Source organism: Mastacembelus armatus, chromosome 5, assembly GCF_900324485.2.
Source record: "Mastacembelus armatus chromosome 5, fMasArm1.2, whole genome shotgun sequence".
Taxonomy (NCBI): domain Eukaryota; kingdom Metazoa; phylum Chordata; class Actinopteri; order Synbranchiformes; family Mastacembelidae; genus Mastacembelus; species Mastacembelus armatus.
In genome coordinates, this window is record NC_046637.1 from 12,942,785 (window position 1) to 12,967,904 (window position 25,120).

The window sequence follows — 25,120 nt, forward strand, 5'->3', positions numbered from 1 at the left end:
AGTGTGTACCTTAGTTATTTATATTTTGCAATTCAGTAAAACATGCTAATGAGGGACTCCCAAAACTATATCAAGGTTATATTATATCAAGGTGTTTCTACTACAAGGTGTCTATTAGTAGTAGTTTTGTTAAAATGTTATATTCTTTTAAAAGCTGTTCACTAGGAAAAGATTGTTGATCATGCGCTTTGATTGGCCCTATATACTTCGAATGTGACTTTCTGAATGTTATCCTTAGCCTATAAAAATCTCATGTCAATTGAAAGGTCTGGTCCTACAGAACTCCTTCTGATGATCCTCTAACTGTATTTTGTACCTGGATGAGGAATGCTCTGTGTGGGACCTTATAAAGAATGACCGGGACTGTAGTGGAGTCGTGCTTGACAGTGGATGATCCTTCATTTCCTCTCTAATCCACAGGCCTGACCACGTGTCCTCATTGAAGGAGTCCCAGTGGATTGACCTATATACCTGCTGACTCTTACTGACCTGTCACAGCCATGGCGTAGCATGGCACAGCCTGGCACACTGCTGTGACATGTGCTCATTTACGCTTCACACTGCTCATTTGGTTGTCCTAAACCACAGTTCATTCAGGCTGTGTATAATGGAAATCGATATGATGGTTGTAAGGGCTCTAATAGGGCTTAAACAGAGTAACCTGTCCTTTGATACTTATTGTGAATGTTACTACACTGAAAGCAAATTTAAAACAGTTTAAAGTGAATTTTCTCATTCAAAATTTGACTAATGTTGCATTTTTTATTTACTTTTTTATGTCTTACAGTAGCATGCAGTGTGTTTGGATGCACTTTCACTGTTATGTGTCTATATGTCAGGTCATACCATATTTCCCCACTCACCTTAAACTCAGCCAGTTCACACCTGCTTGGCAGGTTGTAGTCAATAATTCACATTGACACTCTTCTCTCCTGACCTTCATTTGTTACAAATTAATTATGATCACCTCCGTCGTATGCCTCATTAGTCTCTGTGGAACACTGAACCTGAATGATCATTATGATGATTTCTGCCTTTGTTCTTACTGTACATAGTTATTCTCTTTATTTTAGTTCTTTGTTGTTACTCCAAAGGCTCATGTGGCCATTACTTTTGTTGTATGAAAAGTTATTTATATTCATGAAATGATCAAAGCTGTTTTTATGGGAAAGGTGTGAAAGCTGATGAATTATTCTGGAATAATTAGTGTAAGAATGAAACTAGACAAAATTAGACATTTAGAAGTAAAACTTTGGGGGAAAGAAATACTTGTGATGTATTGCTGCAAATGTTTAATGTTGCTATACACTCCTGTCATGTTTCGATCTGCTCACTTTTCTCCAAAAATTTAAGTTTGTATGTCTTTGCTAACATGGCCTTATATTTTACACTTTAAATGTCATGCTTCCTCCTCCAGTTTTACATCAGGTACTGCATGTTATAACCCTCATACCTTTACAATTAAATCTTCCAAAAAGCCACCTAGATGTTTCTGTACTTCCTGATAATGAACACCTAAAATACTATATCTCAGTGAGGTATTTGTGTGCATTTAATGACAGCTGACATTTCTGGTTCACAGTTTGTGGTCTGGTTCCTGACAGAGAAGCCATGTGGGGGACAGACTCTTGCTGTGAGTTGACTGACATTAAGAGGGGTATACTGAGGTTGTGTAGATTCCATGCAGAATTTCTGCTTACACTAGAGTTTGGACACTTATATAAATATAAATATAAATATAAATATAAATATAAATATAATATATATATATATATATATATATATATATATATATGTGTGTGTGTCATATGTGGGACAGAGGACTATACCTGTCACCACTGCTTGTGCAGGGAATAGGAGCTAAGATTGTGTTATAAAGTCTGGTGTTCAATATGTACTGTAGCCTTGTTCAAGTGCAATACTTTGCAGAATGCCTGAATCTGACTCTTTGAGTGCAGTGTTTGTTTTTCTGTTCTACATGTTCATGTTGTTGTGTGGGTGTGTATTCTCCCAAAGGGGTCCATATCGCTCTGTGAAATTCTGCACTCTTTGGCTCCCTCCATAGGAAGGAAGTGTTAAAGTCTTCCACAGTACACTAACCTCATCAGCAGGATTTATGATACTGAGTTGAGCTGACCCTTTATTTAAACCATGTAGAGGAAAAAAGCATGTAATCTGCGGTATAGTATTGTTTAAGCAAGTTCAAATCCATTGGATACTCAGTAGTGATCACTCCCTGAGGAAAAGTTTTCCAGCTGCCACTTCTTCTCTTACAAAAAACTTTGCCAGTCACTGGGGCGGAAATAAACTACTGCTTAACTATTATTCAAAAGAAAGACTGATGAACTAAAAATGAACGTATTACCGTCTATTGTCAGATTTCCATGTTTTTGAACATTAAATATAAAAGGTAGTTCTAACATTAAGGAAGTGACACTACAGTATGTGACTGGCCTTCTGAAGAAATACAATACAATACATTTCACAATGTCTACAGGTAAATTACTACAAATATATTCAGTCTGTAAAGCAGCTAAGCAGAATGTTTATATAGACAATCGAGCTCATGTCACCACTGAGAAATTATAAGACTTCCTTTTGGCTGCACAGCACTTTATAGCATATTTCAGCTCGTTGTTCCAGTTTTTCAGTCAACAACATTTTTGGTTCTTACTGTTCTTATTTTTCAGCTTTAAAATGTCAGTGTACAGTACCTGCTCAGCACCACTGGCACTGACCTGCTGGCACACAGCTGGTCTAGCAGCTGCTAGAGAATGAGATTTTTTTCAGGGGTTGGTGGTGGGGAAAACAAAGCTAAAAGAAGAATAAGTACTGGACTTACATTCATCAGGTACCCAGAAATGGATCATAATTTTGCTCCTCTATTAATTAATGGGTATCTAAATAAGCAACTAACCTGTTCACCATATCAACGTAAAAGAGGGTAATCTGTCATGTTTTTATTTTTGTTATTCATTTTGATGATTAATTATTAGGTCAAAAAAAAAAATAATGGGCAACTTTTAAAAAGTTTTTTTTTTCAGGAAATAAGGAGGCATTTTCACCCTTTCAAATCAAGTCTATTTTCTCATTTTCCTCATTTGCTTTGTTTTCTATGTTATTATAAATTGCATATTAGGGGTTTTTATCTGTTATTTGGGCAACATTAAATATGTGATCTTGTACTCTAAAAACCTGAATTCTGGAAAGAGAAAAGCAGATAAGGAGACTTGGTGGTGGAATGAGGAAGTTCAGGAGTGTGTTAAGAGGAAAAGGTTAGCTAAGAAGAAGTGGGACGCTGAGAGGACAGAAGAGAACAGACAGGAGTACAGGGAGATGCAGCGTAAGGTGAAGGTAGAGGTGGCAAAGGCCAAACAAAGGGCATATGAGGATTTGTACGATAGGTTGGACACTAAGGAGGGAGAGATGGATTTGTACAGGTTGGCGAGGCAGAGAGACAGAGATGGGAAGGATGTGCAGCAGGTTAGGGTGATTAAGGACGGGATGGAAATGTGTTGACAGGTGCTACAAGTGTGATGGAAAGATGGAAGGAATACTTTGAAGAGTTGATGAATGAGGAAAATGTTAGAGAGCACAGAGTAGAAGACGTGACTGTTGTGGAGCAGGAAGTTGCAAAGATCAGTAAGGATGAAGTGAGGAAGGCGCTGAAGAGGATGAAGAGTGGAAAGGCAGTTGGTCCTGACGACATACCTGTGGAGGTATGGAAGTATTTAGGAGAGGTGGCAGTAGAGTTTTGGACTGGGCTACTTAACAAGATCTTGGAGAGTGAGAGGATGCCTGAGGAATGGAGGAGAAGTGTACTGGTGCCCATCTTTAAGAACAAGGGAGACGTGCAGAGTTGTGGAAACTACAGAGGAATAAAGCTGATAAGTCACACAAGTTATGGGAAAGAGTAGTGGAGGCTAGGCTGAGGTCAGAAGTGAGCATTTGTGAGCAGCAGTATGGTTTCATTCCAAGAAAGAGTACCACAGACACAATATTTTCTTTGAGAATGCTGATGGAGAAGTACAGAGAAGGCCAGAAGGAGCTGCATTTTGTCTTTGTAAATTTGGAAAAAGCGTATGACGGTGCCAAGAGAGGAGCTGTGGTTTTGTATGAGGAAGTCTGGAGTGGCAGAGAAGTATGTTCGGGTGGTGCAGGACATGTATGACAGCTGTAAGACAGTGGTGAGGTGTGCTATAGGGGTGACAGAGGAGTTCAAGACGGAGGTGGGACTGCACCAAGGATTGGCTTTGAGCCCCTTCTTGTTTGCTGTGGTGATGGACAGTCTGACAGATGAGGTTAGACAGGAATCTCCATGGACCATGATGTTTGGAGATGACATTGTCATCTGTAGTGAGAGCAGAGAGCAGGTGGAGGAAAATCTAGAGAGATGGAGGTTTGCTCTGGAAAGGAGAGGAATGAAGGTTAGCCGCAGTAAAACGGAGTACATGTGTGTAAATGAGAGGGACTCAAGTAGAACGGTGAGGTTACAGGGAGTAGAGGTGAAGAAGATGGAGGATTTTAAGTACCTAGGGTCAACAGTCCAGAGCAATGGAGAGTGTGGAAAAGAAGTGAAGAGACGTGTGCAAGCAGGTTGGAACAGGTGGAGGAAAGTGTCAGGTGTGATGTGTGACAAAAGAGTGTCAGCAAGAATGAAAGGAAAGGTGTACAAGACAGTGGTGAGACCAGCAATGTTCAATTCAATTCAATTCAATTCAATTCAATTCAATTCAATCCAATTTTATTTGTATAGCGCCAAATCACAAATCATCTCAAGGCACTTTACAAAAACTAAAGCTAAAAACCCAACAAATCCCTTATGAGCAAGCACTTGGCGACAGTGGAGAGGAAAAAACTCCCTTTAACGGAAGAAAAAACCTCCAGCAGAACCGGGCTCAGTTAGAGCGGCCATCTGCCTCGACTGGTTGGGGTGAGTGGATAGAGCAGAGAGAAAAGAACAGCAACAATAAACAAGAAATAGACACTGCAGGTTGGTGGGGCCAGTAACTGCACATCAGCGATATACAGCTCCAGGACCGGGGACACCTGCAGAAGGTACAGATAGAGAGAACAGAGAGAGAGGAAGAGAGCACAAGGTTAGTGGTATTCAATGGTGGAATATACATGTGAGGTGGGAGGAGAGGAAGAGAGGGGAGGGGAGGGGAAGGGAAAGGGGGGGGTTAGGGTAGTGGAGCTCAGTGCACCGATGGTCCTTGAGCAGTCTAGGCCTATAGCAGAATAACTAAGGGATGGTTCAGGGTGTCCTGAAGCCAGCCCTAACTATATGCTTTGTCAAAGAGGAAGGTTTTAAGTCGAGCCTTAAAAGTACAGAGAGTGTCTGCCTCCTGAACCCAGGCTGGGAGCTGGTTCCACAGGAGAGGAGCTTGATAACTAAAGGCTCTGCCTCCCAGTCTGCTTTTGGAAACTCTGGGGACCACAAGTAGACCTGCACTCTGAGAGCGAAGTGGTCTATTGGAATAATATGGTACTATGAGGTCTTTAAGGTATGAAGGAGCTTGATTATGAAGGGATTTGTAAGTGAGAAGAAGGATTTTAGTGAGAAGAAGGATGTTGTATGGTTTAGAGACAGTGGCACTGAGAAAAAGACAGGAGGCAGTGCTGAAGATTTTGAGGTTCTCTCTGGGAGTGACGAGGATGGAGAGGATCAGGAATGAGTACATCAGAGGGACAGCTCATGTTACATGTTCTGGAGAAAAAGCCAGAGAAGCCAGATTGAGATGGTTTGGACATGTTCAGAGGAGGGACAGTAAATACATTGGTAAAAGGATGCTGACGTTAGAGCTGCCAGGAAGGAGGCCTTAGAGGAAGACCAAAGAGGAGGTTCTTGGATGTATTGGAGGAGGACATGAGGATAGTTGGTGTGGGTGTGAAGGATACAGAGGATAGGGTTAAATGGAGGCAGATGATTTGCTGTGGCGACCCCTGAAGGGAGTAGCCGAAAGGAGAAGAAGAAGTACTCTAAAAACCTGAATACACATTTTCTTTTACTATTTGACTCATGATTAATTGAAAAAAATGATCGATTTAACAGCAGTGAAAATAATTGTTAGTTGTGTTCTATCTTGTACTCCTGCACTTATGGGTGTGTTGACTAGTATAAAAACTAACACACTATTGAAGCAGTTTGAATACCTTTTTGAGACACACTCTGGGAAACCATTCTTCCTGGGTTTGCAATATATTTTTTCCTTTTCTGTGCAAGTTCGCCTGAATTTTACAACTTCAAGAACACCTTTTATATCCTGGAGTTCATGTGCTAATTTTAAGTGCTTGATCTTCTTGCTTGATTACACTTTAGCAATTTTTGTGTTTATTGGACCATTTTAAATTGAGAGAGACGGTAAACGTTCAGATTTTAATTCACGGTGATACATTCTTTAATGAAATAAAGCACTAGGAAGCCCTTTTTCTTTTTATGAGCACTTTTATCTTTATTTTTTTTTTTTAGCCTTAGTTGTCATTAGGGGTTGGCTGTCTAGATAATTAATATACCTTCTTCATAGTCTTGTTAGTGTGTCATACATCAATAATTCAATCATTTACATGGTGCAGTCCTGGATTTGGGCCCCACAAGGAAGTCCCCTCCATTCAAATTTGTAAACAGTTTTCAGTCTTCACGATGTAAGAAAAACAAGCACATACTGTGAATGATCAGGGCTATAATGTCTCAGCAAGCTCCTCTCAGAGTGCGATCAATCTCTGAGAATGGGATCAATCGCGCCGACCTTTTCCTTGCAGTAACCTGCAGTGTTCATTCTCTCATTTTGACAGTAAAAGGGCAGCTTTTTCAGCTGTGAGCAGGATGGACCATCACTATACTGCCAGTATAGTTGCTTTTGTCTTTCGTGGAAGAGTCAGGCTCACTCACTGACCACTTTCTCAACCTTGCGCTTGGTACTCTGTTGTACCAAGTTTGCTCTTGCACCATACACACTAAACACATTTTCTGTAGCCTTCACTGCTATAGGATTCAAACCTAGCACTTAAGATCAGGTTCTGTGTATATGATGTAATGTTTACTGCTGAGATGTACAACTATGAAAAAAGACAGTTGCTGGAGGAGCTCCGTATTCACCTCATGCACTTAAGGTATACTGTATATTTCAAGATTTTGATTTTTCTAGCAAGATATACAGGTACCCAGGAGTTATACACACTGCAACTGGAAAAAAGCATATAAATAGAGACAGAAAACATCTGAGAGGTATTGTTAGCTGATGTTTGTGTAGAGTTGTACTTTTGCTCTGTACTGTATGATGTTCTGACATTTGTGAATCTCAGTTTTATTGACATATGTGCATACAGATTAGGTACAGATTGGGTACAACTGTACAACTGTGCATAACTCTATATACAGTGTATAGATAATAATTACTCCAATAAAAATATTTCTACAATAATATCTCATAAACATCTTCGCCAGTTAAGACATATACAGAGAATATTTTCCCTGTTCGTGTTTTGACTGTTTGCATGGGCTGTATAACTCTGACTCTTCTAAAACACAGAAGGACAAAAACAGTAGACAGGAATAAGGTCGTAGAAAGTAGCTGAACCAATGCAGTTTTTGCTTTACTGTACATACTGGTGCATCCAGTAGAGGTTAACTTGTCTTATAATCACTAAATTCCCTCTCTGGTTCCCTTGTTCTAGATCCCTTAGGTTCAAGTCAGATGTTTAATGTGAAATTCACCATCTTGAGCTTAGAAATGCAATAAACCATTCATACTACAGCACAACTGCACTGGTGACAGTAGAGTAATACAGGTTCAATCCCATGTTTCATCAAAAACTGTAAAAGTATTTGTCAGCAAAGATACTGACAATCACCAGCTTTCTTTCATGATATGTAGTGGATAACAGCAGGCACTAAAGACTTCAAATGTAAGTGATAGATTACAGTTGGTGTGTAGTCTTGTCAGCTGCATCTGAGTTACAGTTCAGAGCCAGGGTTAAGTACACACTCCAGTGAGTTAACCTCCTGCCATTTAATGAGGTTACCAATTCGCTAACAAGATGATCTGACTAACAAACTGAGCCTGCTACTGACTACAGTAGACCCACACACGACAGATCCACCAAAGCAAAAAGTGAGAAGTCTAGCGAATGACGATTTCACTATAGCTTTATGCTAGAGCAATGTCTTTTTTTTTTTTTTTTAAATATTGTTGTTCAAAATGTATTCTTTTCTGTTGATAAAGATGTTGCATTTCTTGTTTTTTGCAGTTTTAGCTGCTATTTAATTTTCATGTACTGAGCTGTTGAAGTGCTGTTTTTCAGAGGGCAATTAAAAAGTAGAGGGGGATTGCCACTGTGAATTGATCTCTCTATTGTCATGGTGCATTAAAGGTCTGTTTCTGAAGCACAGAGACTGTCTTTCATAAGGACCTGACTTTCCTCACACAGTGTGGGTGGATGTGGGAAGTGCAGTCCACATCGTTCGCACGCTGTACAAGCTAAAGCACTCTACATGAATAATTTGCTACTCGCAGATCGGGTTTGGCCATGCACCTTGCTCCGTTTCACCCACACAGTTCTGTTTTGCTGATTCAGTAGCAAAGAGGGTAATCTGGAAGTGCCAGCATGATAGAGAGAAAGCTGCTCCATGGAAGAGAAACATTCATTAGTATCTAATTTCGATATTCAATGCGATTCTTCTTTTGTGAATATTCAATGTGATTCTGCTTTTATTAACGTGCCCAAAAGAATAGTAAAAATGGACTCAATGTGGTTAAGAGGATGTTAGAAGTGAGTCATAACTTCATGAAGATTTTTAGATTTTTAACTTCAGTTAAGATTTTTAGATGGCCTGATTATTGCAGTATGAGTCTTTACTGTTTATTTTATTGCATAGCTTCAGTAGTTTTCTCTCTCATAATTGTGTGCTAACTGTCCACAAACACTCAGATGCTTGTCTGACATTTCAACACTTTTTTTTTTTTTTTACATGTAAAAGAAGCAGCACAGATGGCTAGTTCTGAGAGTCCTGCACCTGTTTATATATAGCTTCTCAGTAGAGCACTTGAGAGAGAGGAAAACAAAGCAAGTCTGTCTGTTTGGCATGCCAATGCCTCCATCCACGCTTCGTGGTCTCAGTTGAGACAACAGATTCCTGTAGGATATGGGCATGTTTTTTTGGAAACAGAAAAATAGTATCAGTAAAAATAGAATATTACACATATATTTCTAATGTAGCCTCCATATATGATTTTACTGTGTTACTGTGTTAAGAGCTTCTTTTTTTCAGGAATGTAATTTTGTCAAACTAAGTCGGTAAAGTTGTAGTACAGTGGTTTTTACGGCCCTTTTCCATTTTTTAAACTGAAAAGTTTTGACAGGTTATTTTATCTCTTATTATACTGAAAAATTTTGTACCTGCCCGCACTACTCTTAAGGGTGGTAAACTGCATATTTTCACAGTATTTACGCTTCAAATGGCATAATTTCTGAAGGAGGGAGTTGCAGAATTTCTCACATATTGCATAAAGGCCCTAATTGAGTTGTTATGAGGTTCCATCTACTATATGCTGTGTTCAGTGGCACTGCTCTGTGTTGTGCAAATGTGTGTGATTGTAGAGATCATAAGCTACTGTGCATGAGGTTTACTTTTATTTTAGCTAGCCTGTATTAATTAACTGTATTGACTTTTTCAGACAATACAATCATAAACAGTAGAAAGTGGTTTCCCTATTGTGACATATCCACCAAACTTTCGCCTTACCACTCTCATCAGTGCAATTTTAATAATCAACTAGTACCAAACAGCAGACATAAAAGGTTAAGTACATGAAGAAAATCAAACATATCTTCTTCTTAACTTGGTGATGATCAAACTACTACAAATATGGGTGGGCAGAAACTAAACAGCATGATAAAGTTCTGTCTGCTGGATGTGTAACTTGGTAGCTGTTCATTAACAATACCACAGTATATGAGAAATTAATGTCTCATTCTGTTTTGATAACTGATAGTTTGAATGCAGAAATATATCCTGCTATGTCATATCAATAGCATTCTTGATTGAATGATTACTTTAATCTGTATATAGTACAGTGATAACATCACATATAGTAAATAATATTTCTTTAGCCATCATCTTCTCAACCACCATGCTTTTTCTTCTCATCATCATCATAATTTTTATTCCTCCATAACCACCTTCGGATTCCTCCTTTGCCGTCCTCCTTTTCCATCCTCTTCTTCATCGTCTAAATTTTACCTGCAGCTTTTTCTCCCACCACCCACTTCAGCATGTGACTAGTTATTTGTGGCTTCTTTTACCTTCACATATCAGTTTTACTGGACAAATAGTAGAAGAGACCTGTTATGTTCTATAGCTACCCTAAAAATTGATTTTCTAGAAGAATTCAGAGGACCTGCAGAACAAACTATCAATGCATCACTCACAGAGAACCTGATCAATTTCTCTACACATGTTTAGCATGAGGTGAAAAAGAAGACAGACTGTGTCCTCCCTAGAGACTTTTCTGTCAAACACTGGTCTCCATAGTCTCTAGATTAAGATCCCAGTCATGCTCTTAGGACATTCCTTGCTTACTAAGTGATTATCACTCTCAATCTCTTTTTCTTGTACTGCAGTATTTTCTGGTATTTAAATCTTTATTCTTTAGGCCCCCTTTCATGTCAGAGAGTTGAGAGAAGCAACAGAATGTCAATAATTTTCATAGGTACTGATTGTACTTGATAGTTGCAATATGAGGAAATAGTAATTCAATTCAATTCAATTCAGTTTTATTTGTATAGCGTCAAATCACAATACAAATCATCTCAAGGCACTTTACAAAAACTAAAACTAAAAACCCAACAAATCCCTTATGACCAAGCACTTGGCGACAGTGGAGAGGAAAAAACTCCCTTTAACGGAAGAAAAAACCTCCAGCAGCACCGGGCTCAGTTTGGGCGGCCATCTGCTTCGACCGGTTGGGGTGAGTGGATAGAGCAGAGAGAAAAGAACAGCAACAATAAACAACAAATAGACACTGCAGGTTGGTGGGACCAGTAACTGCACATCAGCGATATACAGCTCCAGGACCAGGGACACCTGCAGAAGGTACAGATAGAGAGAACAGAGAGAGAGGGAGAGAGCACAAACTAGGGGAGAGAGAGAGTACAAGGTTAGTGGTATTCAATGGTGGAATATACATGTGAGGTGGGAGGAGAGGAAGAGAGGGGAGGGGAGGGGAAGGGAAAGGGGGGTTAGGGTAGGGGAGCTCAGTGCACCGATGGTCCTCGGGCAGTCTAGGCCTATAGCAGCATAACTAAGGGATGGTTCAGGGTTGCCTGAAGCCAGCCCTAACTATATGCTTTGTCAAAGAGGAAGGTTTTAAGTCGAGCCTTAAAAATACAGAGAGTGTCTGCCTCCTGAACCCAGGCTGGGAGCTGGTTCCACAGGAGAGGAGCTTGATAACTAAAGGCTCTGCCTCCCAGTCTGCTTTTGGAAACTCTGGGAACCACAAGTAGACCTGCACTCTGAGAGCGAAGTGGTCTATTGGAATAATATGGTACTATGAGGTCTTTAAGGTATGAAGGAGCTTGATTATGAAGGGATTTGTATGTGAGAAGAAGGATTTTAAATTCTATTCTATATTTTACAGGGAGCCAGTGAAGAGAAGCCAATATAGGAGAAATATGACCTCTCTTGCTAGTTCTTGTCAGGACTCTGGCTGCGGCATTCTGGATTAATTGGAGGCTTTTTATGGAGATATTGGGACATCCAGATAGTAATGAGTTACAGTAATCTAGCCTTGAGGTAACAAATGCATGGACTAGTTTTTCTGCATCATTTTGAGACAGGATGTTCCTAATTTTGGCAATGTTGCGCAGGTGAAAGAATGCAGTTCTAGAGATTTGTTTTATGTGTGAGTTAAAGGACATGTCTTGGTCAAAAATAACTCCAAGGTTTTTTACAGTAGTGCTGGAGGCCAGGGCTATGCCATCTAGAGTAGCTATAATTTTAGAAAAGTTATTTCTGAGATTTTTTGGCCCAAATATAATGACTTCTGTTTTCTCTGAGTTTAAAAGTAAAAAGCTACTGGTCATCCAGGCCTTTATGTCAGTTAGAGAGGCTTGAAGTCTGGTTAACTGGTTTGTGTTAACAGGTTTAATAGATAGATACAACTGAGTGTCATCTGCATAGCAGTGGTAATTAATAGAGTGCTTCCTAATGACATATCATAAAGGAAGCATGTACAGGGTGAACAGAATCGTTCCTAGCACAGAGCCTTGTGGAACTTCATAACTAACTTTTGTTCGTGTGGAAGGTTCACCATGGACATGAACAAACTGGAATCTGTCCGATAAATAGGATTGGAACCATTTTAACGCTGTTCCTCTGATACCAGTCACATGCTCCAGTCTCTGTAATAAGATGTTGTGGTCAATGGTGTCGAATGCAGCACTAAAGTCTAGGAGGACAAGTATAGAAACAAGTCCATTATCTGAGGCTAAGAGAAGATCGTTGGTAACTTTCAACAGTGCTGTTTCTGTACTATGATGTGCTCTAAATCCTGATTGAAAATCTTCAAATAGTTCATTCCTGTGTAAAGTAAGGATATTTGAAAAAGTAAATAATCTATTCACAAACTTCTCTGGCATTTTGACTCTTTGGGATACACTAGAGATGTCCTCTGATACAGTCAGAACTCCTGCAGTCTTTTATTAGCCATTTTTGGGCATGTTGCTGAATTCCATCTTCTGTATTTATGTATGACACCAATAAAAGAAATGATTTATTGGGCAGATGTTTATCAGCAGTAGAGGTGTTTATGGGGTTATTTGTTTTGCTCTACAAGTCTGCAACATAAAAACACTCTGTCGTCAGACCAGTGGCACAGACCATCGTAAATTTCAATTTATTGAGCAGCCTCATTGTTCTGTTGCATTGGCTTAAAATAGCATATGTTCATGGTAATATGCAATCTTTGAAGGGTGTTTCTTTTTTTCAAACATAGTTAAGGGGATTGTGAAGGACAAGTTCTGCTCCGGCAAACGGTTTGCTGTGGACTCCATAAAAAGGTCTAATGACAGTTGTACCCCTCCAGTCTAATAAAAGATGTGTGATTTGTATTCACACAGCACTATTCCTCTGTGTGCCCTGTTCAAGAGTGCTTAATGTTGTCAAATCATTAGGTCTTCTTGAAGAGATGAAAGGCCTTATTTGGACAAGCTTGTTCAAACTCACTATGCTGAGTCCTTGGCACTCTGACCATTTATAAAGCAATTACTTTCTGATTTAATTTATGAGAGACATTTGTATTTTTGTACCCATCAACAATAAACAACAATACCAAAGTAAACACTGCTTATTATTGGCACCAGGTGAAATCCAGATAATTCTAAGAAAACTCTGAGTTTTGGTGTTTGTTGACATACATGCATGGAGTTTGTTACAAAAAAAGCACATTTGTTTGCACATTTATTGTCGGATTATTTAATTTCAGCATTGTTGATTACTGTTCTTTTTGTGCTTGTTTTTCAGAAGAAAGAATGGCTTTGCTTGAACTGCCAGACACAGAGAGCTCTGTCAGGAAGCTTGGGAGATATTTCAAGTCCTGTTCCACAGCCTGTGGGATCCCCCCGGCCCCCTGCTACAGCCAATCAACAACCACCTCAGCAGAAAGGGCCCAATCAACATTCAGGGCTTAGGCCCACAGGTCCTCAACAGCAACAGAAACCACCGGGTCCCCAAGTAAGTGGCCCTATTTCTCCTGTGAAACAGGCTGGCCCTGCCCCTCAAACCAAAGGGGTTAGCCAAGCTTCCCCTCAAACAAAAGCTTCTGCCCAACCTGTTCCTCAGCCCAACGGTTCAACTCAGCCACCTTCCCAAACTAAAGCTCTAACACAATCTTCAGCTCAGAGTAAAGGGCTTCAGATAAAAGGTCCCAATCAATCACATACTCAGAGTAAGGGTCCTCTTCAGTCTTCTAACCAAGTTAAGGGCCCAAGCCAGGCCAAGGGCCCTTCTCAAACAAAGGGATCTGCTCAGCCGTCTGCTCAGACTAAGGGGCCTTCTCATTCTCCCAGTGCCAAGGCTTCACCCAGTGTTGGTAAAGTTGCATCCAACCTTGCCAAGGCCTCTCCCACTCCTTCAAAAACAGCACCTACTCAGTCTAAACCCACAGGTAACAACCACGCCCGCAAACAGCCACTGAGCCAGGAGAAGACAAAAGTTGCATCTAAAACTCTAAGAGAAGATGTCAAGGTCTCACCAAAGAAGCAACTGTCAGAGACGGTCAGTTCACCAAAACACATGAAGATAACTGAAGATGTACAGAAGTCAAGACACCATGAAGTGAGCTACCTGCAACCTCTACGCCTTCACATGTTACTCTTGATTCACCATTTTGAGTTTTTCCTGCTTCATATGAATAACTGTAACCACCATCATCATCATCATCACCATTAACATCATCAAGAAAAAATAATTTTATCATTCAATCATTAATCATCTTGTTTTTAAGTATTTTTTATAATTATAATTTCCATAATACATGTTCCCTACTTTCATTATTAACCTTCATGTATTTCTTTTTCATAATTTTTACTTTGATCATTCCACTGTGTTCATTTTTACTTCATTTTTTTTTACCTCCTCATCTCTAGTAAAGTTAGTTACCAGTCAGTTAGTGGTTTGTATTAATGTCACATATGTAATAATAGTTATTACATGTAAGTACCTCATAATAAGATTATCTCAACTATATTTAAATTATTTTCTATCAATAGTCATCATAATGTCTTTGTCATCTCTCTTTTCACTCCTGCCATTCTTAACTTTTTAGTATTGGTGCATCCTTTTAGATTTTTTTTGGCTCCATATGAGTAATTATAACCATTGATCAACATCATCACCATGATCTTTGTTGTCTCTATGGCCATTCCTGCCTTGTTTTGTACACTTTCATTTTGTTTCAAATGCAAGCTGTTTGTTTAACATGACACTCTGTGGTGATATTTTAAGCATTCTGAGCATGTTCATTATTCTTCAGCAGTTCGAAGAATGCAATAGAGAATGCGTCAAAGATGACAATCAAGCATGTAACCAAATGACATTTGTCTGTAGATGTTTGTACCTTCAGCTGTCTGTTATATTCACTATGTGTCAGTGTATTTATCCATCTGTTTGTATATAACATTTAAAGGCAAACTCAACCCAACTCAATAGAATATAACGTAACCACAAAGTGAAATGGGATTGATTAACAAGCCAAATGAAAGCTGAAATTAGGATTTGCACTAATTAACCTGTTGTAATCATTATAAATTTAAAGAATTAAAAATGTGCATAAATCTTGGTTCTTGTATGCAAATTCAAATTTGCTGGACTTCTAAAACCAAAATGCATTACGTAGTAAATATTTGGGTTGATTTTAGCCAGAAGTGTTTCTTTAATGGATTGTTTGATTAAGGGTTTGTTCTTTCTAATGTAATAATTCTCTAATATCTTAGTATTAGTGGCTATTTCATCTCTTTTAGGTTTAGTGAATTAATTTTACTCCATTATTTAAGAATGCTCATAGAAATGTCACTGCTGATGAATGTGATGAAACAGTGGGATACAAGTTGTGAAGTAGGGCTTATATTACACCTTGCCATGAGTTAATTTAAGAAAGAATAATGCTGTTTTTGCTTCTCACTTCTCTCTTCCTCTTTTTTGTTTTCTTTAGGATTACAACAAATCAAGTACACAAAGTTTAAGTGACACTGGATACTCTTCAGATGGGATTTCCAGCTCTCAAGGGGAAATCACTGGCCAGATTCATGAAGAAGGAGTCAAGCTTAGTGAAAGAGGTGCTTCCATCCCCACAGAAATCACCAAGCTGGAAAGCTCCATGAAGCCCCTCCTAGAGTCAAAGACTGCCTCAGACCAGAAGCACAGACCACATTCACTGTCGGTCGGACAGGAACGGAACTACAGTCCTGATGATGATGCAGCAAAAGATGAATCAGAGGATGACCTCAGTTGTAAGCTTCGTCATGATTATGTAGAAGACAGCAGTGAAAGTGGTCTCTCACCATTGCCAGTAAGACAGAAGAAGTCACATAAAGATTTGATGACAGATGAGGACTTCATGAGGAGGCAAATTATGGAAATGAGTGCTGATGAAGACGAGCTGGAAGAATATGGAAACCAGAAAACTAAAAGGGGTCATAAAACCAGTGGGGATTTAAGCAAAGAAAGACGACGATTGTCTCACCATTCTAATAGTTTTGAGGATGACACCAAGGTATCAGAAGATCCATATAAGGTAAATGAAGAGGAAGATGTTGTAATGGCAGGGGGCCTTCGACGCTTTAAAACCATTGAGCTGAATAATACTAACAGCTACAACCGAGACATGGAGCTCAGTACTGACCATGACTTACGAGAGCCAGAGCTAGAGATGGAGAGTCTGACTGGTTCTCCAGAGGAGCGGTCCAAGGGGGAATATTCATCCACTCTGCCTGCCACCACTCCCAGCTACACCTCTGGAACATCCCCCACATCTGTTTCATCCATGGAGGATGATAGTGACAGCAGCCCTAGTCGTAGGGCAAAATTAGAGGAGGCAAAACAGCAAAGAAAAGCTCGACATCGTTCCCATGGGCCACTGCTGCCTACCATTGAGGACTCATCAGAGGAAGAAGAGCTTAGGGAGGAGGAAGAGTTATTAAGGGAACAGGAGCAGATGAGAGATTTAGAACAACAGAGGATCCGAAGTACTGCTCGAAAAACAAAAAGGGATAAAGAAGAACTACGTGCACAGAGACGCAGGGAAAGATCCAAAACTCCCCCCAGTAATCTCTCTCCTATTGAGGATGCATCGCCAACAGAGGAGCTACGACAGGCAGCAGAGATGGAGGAACTTCATAGATCATCATGTTCTGAATACTCACCTTCTATGGACTCAGAGGCAGAAGGCTTTGAGATGATTGGTGGAAAGCTTTACAAATCAGGAAATGAATATAACCTTCCAACATTCACATCACTCTACTCACCTACAGAAAAGATATCAGCAATGTCTCCATCTGATAAAACACTGAAAAGTGCAGAGGAGGTCTATGAAGAGATGATGAAGAAAGCACAGCTTATGCAAAAGCAAGGACAAACTGTTAATCTGCAAAAAGGTGCCTCTCAGTCAGATGGTAAACATCATCTTGAAACAGGAACTGCCCTAACTCCTGGCTCAAGCCCAACACAGGTTATTGCACCTATGTCCTTCTCCACCACAGGAAGTGATCCAAGAATCCCAGGAATTCATGCAGCACAACATCTGTCAAAAGAAACACAAAACAGGATGATGACACAGAGTGCCAAAATTGAAGGTGTTGTTGGAGTTGCCACAACCAAAGCCCAAGTAAGTCAGGCAGGTAGTGCAGTGGCTGCCGGCAATCGAGCTGGCTCTCAGAGGCCAACACAAGCAACACCTGATCCCGGAGCATCCTCCCTAACCTCCAAAGTCTTTTCCCTTTTCAAAGGTCCCAGTCCACCAGTCTCACCCACCACTTCCCCAGCACAAAGCCCAACACATATGCCCTCCATACGACCCACTGGTGGTAATGGCAGGCAACTACCATCTGCTCCAGGGACTACAGCAACAGCTGCATCCCATGGAGCTCAGGCACCTCAAAGGGCAATTTCACCACGTCTTGTGAGACAGCAATCCTCTCAAGAGTCACCAGTGATGGTAATAACATTAGATTCTGAAGCAGCAAGTCCTGCTAAGCCAATGACTGTAAATTCTTCCACTTCCCCTTTGTCATCACCAAACCAGGCCAGCTGTAAAACATTATACAGCTCCCAGCCCCCTTCTACAAGTTCCCCAACATCACCACAAATACATTCATCATTACAGTCTCCCAAACATTCTTCACAGATGACTCAAAATGTTGAAAAGGTACATGTTGGTATTAGCACAGTGACCACAACTACACATAGTCATGGATCTATGGAAAATATATGTAAAATCTCAAATAAACCAGACACTTCAAAGGTTGGGGGTCAGGGCCAAACACATCCAGGTACTAATGTGGTAGATCTAAGAGCTCCAATAAGGCCAGCCCCAATTATAATCACAGACCAGGGGATGGACCTAACATCTCTTGCCTCTGATACAAGAAGATACTCTTTAGGAGCAGAGCAGCCATCTGGTCGACATACAGCAGTACAACCTCTTATTATGAACCTGAATGCACAAGAGCAACCACACATTTGTGTATCAACACCCACCACAGTTAGTGTCACAGTTGCAGGTTCTGCTCTCATGTCCCAACCCAAGCAACCAGTTGTGTATGGAGATCCTTTACAAAACCGTGTGGATCTAGGTCAGGGTGTTGGATCAGCTGTTTGTTTAATCCAGAGTAAACCACCAATTACGGACCCATCTATTCCTAAAATCGATGCCTGTCTGGAGAACCTGGGTATACAACAGCAACAGCTGCAGTTACAGCAACAGAAGCTACTGCAGCAGCAGCAGCTTCTTGAGCAGCAGCTCCAGCAGCACCAACAGCAGTCCTCTTTTGCCCGTTACAATTTAGCTAATCAGGTCCAGCCACTGTTGAAAAAAGACCTGGTGGTGAGCCACACAAGCAGTGCACAGCCTGTAGTCTCTGCTAGTGCCATACCTAGAATATCCCCGCTGACACCACCATCAATGTCTGGGGCTCCTGCTTCTAATGCTCCACATGATATCTATGGTGGAGTTGCCTTAGAGCTGAAAAACAAGCAGACAGTAATGAACTTGTCAACAGGGAAAACCCATGTTATGATGGTGCAATTTGACGAGAATAACACATCACAGGGGACCACAGTGACTCAACTGGTAAAGCGAGAGGAACTTCCTCTGCCTTCTCAGGTCTTGGATCTCACAGGGCAGATCAAACCAGAAAACCAGGTGGCTTGTTGTGATGTTGTTTACAAATTACCCTTTGCTGGTTCCTGTTCAGGACCATTCACTCAGAAACCTACAACAGTATCTTCAGATAAAAACCCCACCACTGAAGCCTCTCAAGTAGTCCCTCCGCCACGCTACAATGTCAGCCAACAACAACACCAGCCTCAAGCACCACAGGGGGTGACAAAGGAACATAAACCACATCATCCACCCACAGTCCCCTTAGGAAGAATACAGCCCTCAATGTCTGATACCAATCTGCCTTCCATAACTGATGCTGGTCACTACCAGAATAATATCCATAGAGGTCCAGCAGTAGATTTCAGCAAAATGAATCAGGTTTATGATAGTGGATACCTTGGCATGGGAGCACAGTATGGCTCTTACACAGACTTGCGCCATCAAGGAGATTTTGCTGGCCCTTCATTACCACTTCGCCGATATGGTTCCATGTCAAATATCAATTCTGACTATGCCTCCAGCTCACGTGACCTAACAGGATCACACGACTCCAATCTGGCTCAGTACAGTGCAACAACTGCCAGGGAGATCAGTCGCATGTGTGCAGCTCTAAACTCAGTGGACCATTTTGGGAGCCGGTATGGAAACGACCCTGAACTGGTACCATATGGGGCTGGAAGGGGTGGACCTTTAGGTAGACTTAATCTCCAGCAAAGCTTAGCATCTATAAGAGCAAACCTAATATATGGACCAGATGGAAGACCAACAGCAAATGGCCAAACCCTAACAAACCTAATTAATGCTAGACAAGCAAGTATACGCGCCTTGTATCCTGCTGCTATGAGGGGAGGTGATGGCATGATTTATTCCACAATAAACACTCCTATAGCTTCTACCTTGCCAATTACTACTCAGCCTGCCTCTGTCCTGCGTCCCATTCCAAGAGGAATTTACAGACCGTATCCTACAGGGGTGACTGCTGTACCATTGGCTAGTCTCACTAAGTTGCCACAAGTGACTCCCAGAATGCCTCTTTCCACACAGGGACCATATTCCTACCCTCCTTCAAACCAGTATCTTCCTTCAGCCACAACATCAGGAGTTGTGTCTGCTGCAAGCAACTCACACCAGGAAGCTCCAGTGTACCTTGGAAAGCCTTTAACTTCACAAACAGTGACCATTACACCAACCCAACCTACAACACAGGCAGGGCCACAAAGTGTACCAGCACATAGTATACAGACCATAGCAGATCAACAGGCAGACTGTAGTCAACTTACGTCACAGAATGTTATGCCCCTTTCTCAAGGTTCTCAAGGCCAACCACCAACTGTCCCATCAGTACAAGCTCAAATGCAGCCACAGCAATTACCTGCACAAACTGAACCCTTATCTCTGACTCAAACCCAACCTCCTCAACCTCAGATCATCAGGCAATCTCAAAGTGTACTGCCACAGGGTCAGCCACAAGCAGCACAACAAGGTACTACCCTGGCAAAACTTTCTCCTTCCACAGACACACAGAAAAGTAAAGAAGATGAGAGACTGAGTCAGCAACAAGAGCACATGCTGCAGCTAGAGCGGGAGCGGGTTGAACTGGAGAAATTACGACAGCTGCGCCTACAAGAGGAGCTTGAAAGAGATCGTATGGAGCTTCAGCGACACAGAGAAAAAGAACAACTACTTGTTCAGCGTGAGATTCAAGAACTGCAGACAATCAAACAACAGGTTTTACAGCAACAGCAAGCAGAGCGGGAGACACAGCTCATTATGCAAAGAGAACAACTAGCCCAGCAAAGAATGCAGCTGGAACAAATTCAGTCTCTGCAGCAGCAGCTTCAGCAACAGTTGGAGGAGCAGAAAAGGCAGAAGACAGCAGTAGTGGAGGCAGCAGCGGCTGCTGCAGCAGCAGAGGCTGCTGCTGCATCGGCAGCAGCAGCAGCAACATCTGCCCAGGGTGCTATACAAGGGGTAGTTGTTGGCGGAGGCCCCCCTCAAGGGTTCATTATCTGTGACCAGAGTGGTAGAGTTATTCAACAGGATGGAAAGAGCGTTCAGTTTTGGCAGGATGGACAAATGGTCCAAGCAGTGGTAGCTGCTCGCCCTATTCATAGTTCTGCCTCTGAAATGTCTTTAAGAAGCAGTGACAAACAGGCTGATTCCAAGATTATGAAAAAGCAGAATTCCATGCCTCGTTTGAGGGATGGTTCAGAGGAGGACTCTGTGAAAAGGATTGCGGACAGCTGTGTACAGACAGATGATGAAGATGGAGAGGACAGATTCATAAACAGGCGTAGGAGAACAAGACGTATTGCTGACTGTAGTGTGCAGACTGATGAGGAGGACCAGGGAGAATGGGACCAGCAGCCAGTAAGGCGCAGGCGATCACGTGTATCCAAGCATTCTGAATCCAGTGGTGAGACTAAATCAGAAGGGTCATCTAAAGTGGCTTCTGCAAGTATAGCTATTCAGACCACAAATGATTCATCATGCCAGACAGAGCCTGACCAATTAGGCAGGGTCTCACCTGCAATCCACATAACTATGGCAGAAACCTCAAAGGTTGACCTATTACATTACATTGCAGCCCCCGAAAGGACCCACAAAGGAGAGAGTCTGGCCTGCCAGACAGAACCGGAGTCTCATTCTCAGGGAGTTGTTGCCCCTCAGCTCAGTGTCCCTACAACTATCAGTCCATACTCCACAAGTCTGCATATAGTAGGTGCAAACACATCTGATCCAATGTCTCCTAGACTTCAAGGAGTTGTTAAGTTTGAGAGGAGGAAACCAGACCCACTGGAAATTGGCTATCAACACCAACAAAATGAGTCTCCATCTCGCCAGCCCCCTAAATCTCCTCAGGTACTATACTCCCCCGTGTCTCCTTTGTCTCCTCATCGCATGCTGGAGACAACATTTTCCTCTCAGGAGAAACTTAATAAGGCCCATGTTACACCCCAGCAGAAGGCGTTTACTGCTGAATCACCCCAACGCCACCAAACCCTACCAAGACCCATTAAAAGTGTACAGCGCTCCATGTCGGATCCCAAACCTCTCAGCCCCACATCAGATGACCCTGTCAAGAACAGGTTCTCCCCATATCATCAGCAAGCTGTGTCCAACAGTCAGGTATGAAACCTTCACTTTTCATTAAACCAAATATTACTAATCTTATAAATGTGTATATGTTTACCAAAATACTGTCAAAATAAAATAAAAAAATACAATAAAAATGACTGTTAGGGCAGATCCTCATGAATGGATGGATGGATGGATGGATGGATACATGTATGTATTATTATTAGGGGAATGTTTTCAGAAGAAATCAGCTTGTAGAAACACACCAAAATCTACTGTAGTTTGTTTAAATAAATATGGTTATTAGATATGATGCACAATGCATTAGAAATGGTGCACAATGCATAAAGAGACTAACAAATTAGTGCCTTGGGCCCCTGTACACCATGAATAATTAATTAATTAATTAACATTTGATTGAATCTACATTAATCAAATGTAACAACATGGTTTTGCCTTTGATACACAGTATGTACTGATACCGAGTTTATAGTGCATATTCATTTGCACGGGATAATGTGCTGCAAGTTTTTTGTAGAAACGTAACTAACTACATTATTTATTTGCAACACATTTGGAATATTTTTGGCAGTAACAATATTATGACTATTATCCTACTTGTTATGCTTAAAAATATGCTTACATTCTACCTCACTATTATTATTTAATATAAGTGATTTGTGTTGACTACACTCACTGCCTCTGATAAACATTTAACTTAACATTGTTAATCAGGCATAAAATGAAAAATGACAGTGCCTTTAGCTTCAGTGAAACAACCAATATAATGAAATGAAATGTTAATTGAATTTCTGATAGAGCTGAACAGCCCCCCCCCCCCCCGTAGGACAGAGGTCAATTAACATCAAGTAGTGTGACAAATTGTCAGATTGCATAGCTCTTCACTTAGGCCTAGGGATGAAGAGACATGCAGACCTTTTGTGAGTACCTAGTGTACAGTAATGAGTCTAATTTACATAAACACATTCTGTTTATAGCTCAGTGTTTGCTGATGTACCTCTCTTAGCAGATGGTATCCCTGCAGCAGCAGCAGAACTCTCTGATGAGGAAAATAAAGAGGACTCTCCCCAGCCCCCCTCCAGAGGAGACTCCACTCCCCATTGTTACTCCAGCACAAATGTACAGCTCTCCTGGGATTCCCCAGAGAATTATACCGAGACCTGCCCAAGGTGTCACGAAAGCCGGCCTCCTGAGTGAATTAAAAGCTGTGGAACAAGAGTCATCAAAGCTCCGTAAGCAGCAGGCTGAACTAGAGGAAGAAGAGAAAGAGATTGATGCCAAGCTCCGTTACTTGGAACTAGGCATAACCCAACGTAAGGAGACAATGGTGAAGGAGAGGGAGAGGAGAGAGCTGGCTTACCTGAGATGTATGGGTGATGCTCGGGACTACATGTCAGATAGTGAGCTAAATAACCTCAGAATGGCAGCTGCAACAGGAACCTTTGATGCAAATGGTCTACTGACAAGGCCCAACACTGCACCACTTAGTCAGTTTACTAATGACCTCAATGCAACCTCACAATATCCTTCAACCTCATCTTATATATCTTATCCATACCCTCAAAGTCAATCATCAACACAGCAGCCAGGCTCTGCTTACCAACCAATAGGTTTCCAAACTCCTCAGTACCCTTCATCCTCTGCACCACAACCAGGAACTTTTCAGCCACATCCCCCACCAGGCCCTGGCTACCAGAACCAGGTATCCTATTCCTCCCGCATGTATGCTCAGTCCTCCTACCAGACAGACCTTGGCATGCAGCAACATGGTCACCAGGGCTTCCATCAGCCTGGTCAGCCCATACCAGGACAGAGCCTTCCCTACCCTACCCACAGCACTTACCAACCTGGCCTCTCCTACCAGTCCCAGGCAGAAATCCTTACAGTCCATCAAAGACCAAGGCAGATTTCTTTGGCTGACCTTGAGCAAAAACTCCCCACCAATTATGAAGTTGTCAGCAATCCAGCAGCATCAGTGGCCACATCCGCTCCAGATATTAATTTTGGTTCAGTTTACAGCAATGCATATGGACAATACCGCCCCCCTGAGCCTGGCCTGACTCACTCTGCAGACAGTCCCAACTCTGCTTATGCTTCAGATGGTCTCTACACTTCTAACCTAGAGCAAAATATTCCTAGGAACTATGTCATGATTGATGACATCAGTGAGTTGACAAAAGACAATACTAGCCAATCTGCTGATACTCTAGGCCATCCTGTAGGAGGGCGGTATCGCAGTGAGAATGGTCCCACACGTGGGAGTGTTTATGGTAGGCCTGAAGATGAGCCTGCGGATGCTTATGGCAGACCTACAGGCACAACAGTTTACCAAAGCACAATGGACAGTCGCACCAGCACCACTGTGAGTGGAGGTTCTTCCTATTACTATGATGATTATAAACACACATCACGGAGCAACTCCAGTAGCCACAAACTCACATCCAAGAATCTTGCCCCTGCAGTAGTCTCTACTAAACGTAGTAAGCACAGAAAGCAGGGAATGGAGCAGAAGATTTCTAAATTCTCCCCCATTGAGGAAGCACGAGATGTGGAGTCTGATCTTGCCTCTTACACAATGACTTCAACAGGAGGCAGCTGTACAGTTGTGTCCAGATCCAAGAAGCTTCAAGATGATGTCACTTATGGGATGAAAAAGAATGCATATGACCAGCAGAAATATTATGGCACCAGCCGTGAGGGTCTAGAGGAGGAGGACCGTATGTATAGCTCTGGAAGGTCTAGGTCTACAGGATATGGCATGGACAAGATTTCCTCCAGAGATTCCACAGGCCACAGGAGTAAATCCTATGAGAGGGATGCAATGGAGCGATCTCAAAGAAGCAGCCGCAGCGGAAGGCCTCCCATGCGCAGCCAGACTTCAGAAGAAGAGAGTCCACTCAGTCCTGTTGGGAAGCCCGTAGGCATAGGAAGGACCTCTGGCATATCAGAAGCCCATGATTTGAGAAACCAGTATGGTTCTAGCCATTCCCTGCCAGATGTGCAGGACCATCACAAGAAAGACTTGCCCAGAAGTCATGTCTATAAACCTGATGACCCTTACCTTGTAGATGACATGCATTGTGCTGTTTCTGACAGTGAAGGTAACTGGTGCTGAATCATTTGTGATGCATGAAATTAATTCC

At 41.7% G+C, this 25,120-nt stretch overlaps 1 protein-coding gene across 1 annotated transcript in view; it reads left to right on the plus strand.

Moving 5' to 3' along the window:
• Window positions 1-25,120, plus strand: part of bsnb (bassoon (presynaptic cytomatrix protein) b) — a 64,169-nt gene that overhangs the window by 34,064 nt on the left and 4,985 nt on the right. Inside the window, exons 4-6 of the mRNA XM_026306722.1 lie at window positions 13,523-14,335; window positions 15,711-22,007; window positions 22,987-25,078. Coding sequence (XP_026162507.1) covers window positions 13,523-14,335; window positions 15,711-22,007; window positions 22,987-25,078 — 9,202 coding nt within the window. The remainder of the gene's footprint in view (window positions 1-13,522; window positions 14,336-15,710; window positions 22,008-22,986; window positions 25,079-25,120) is intronic.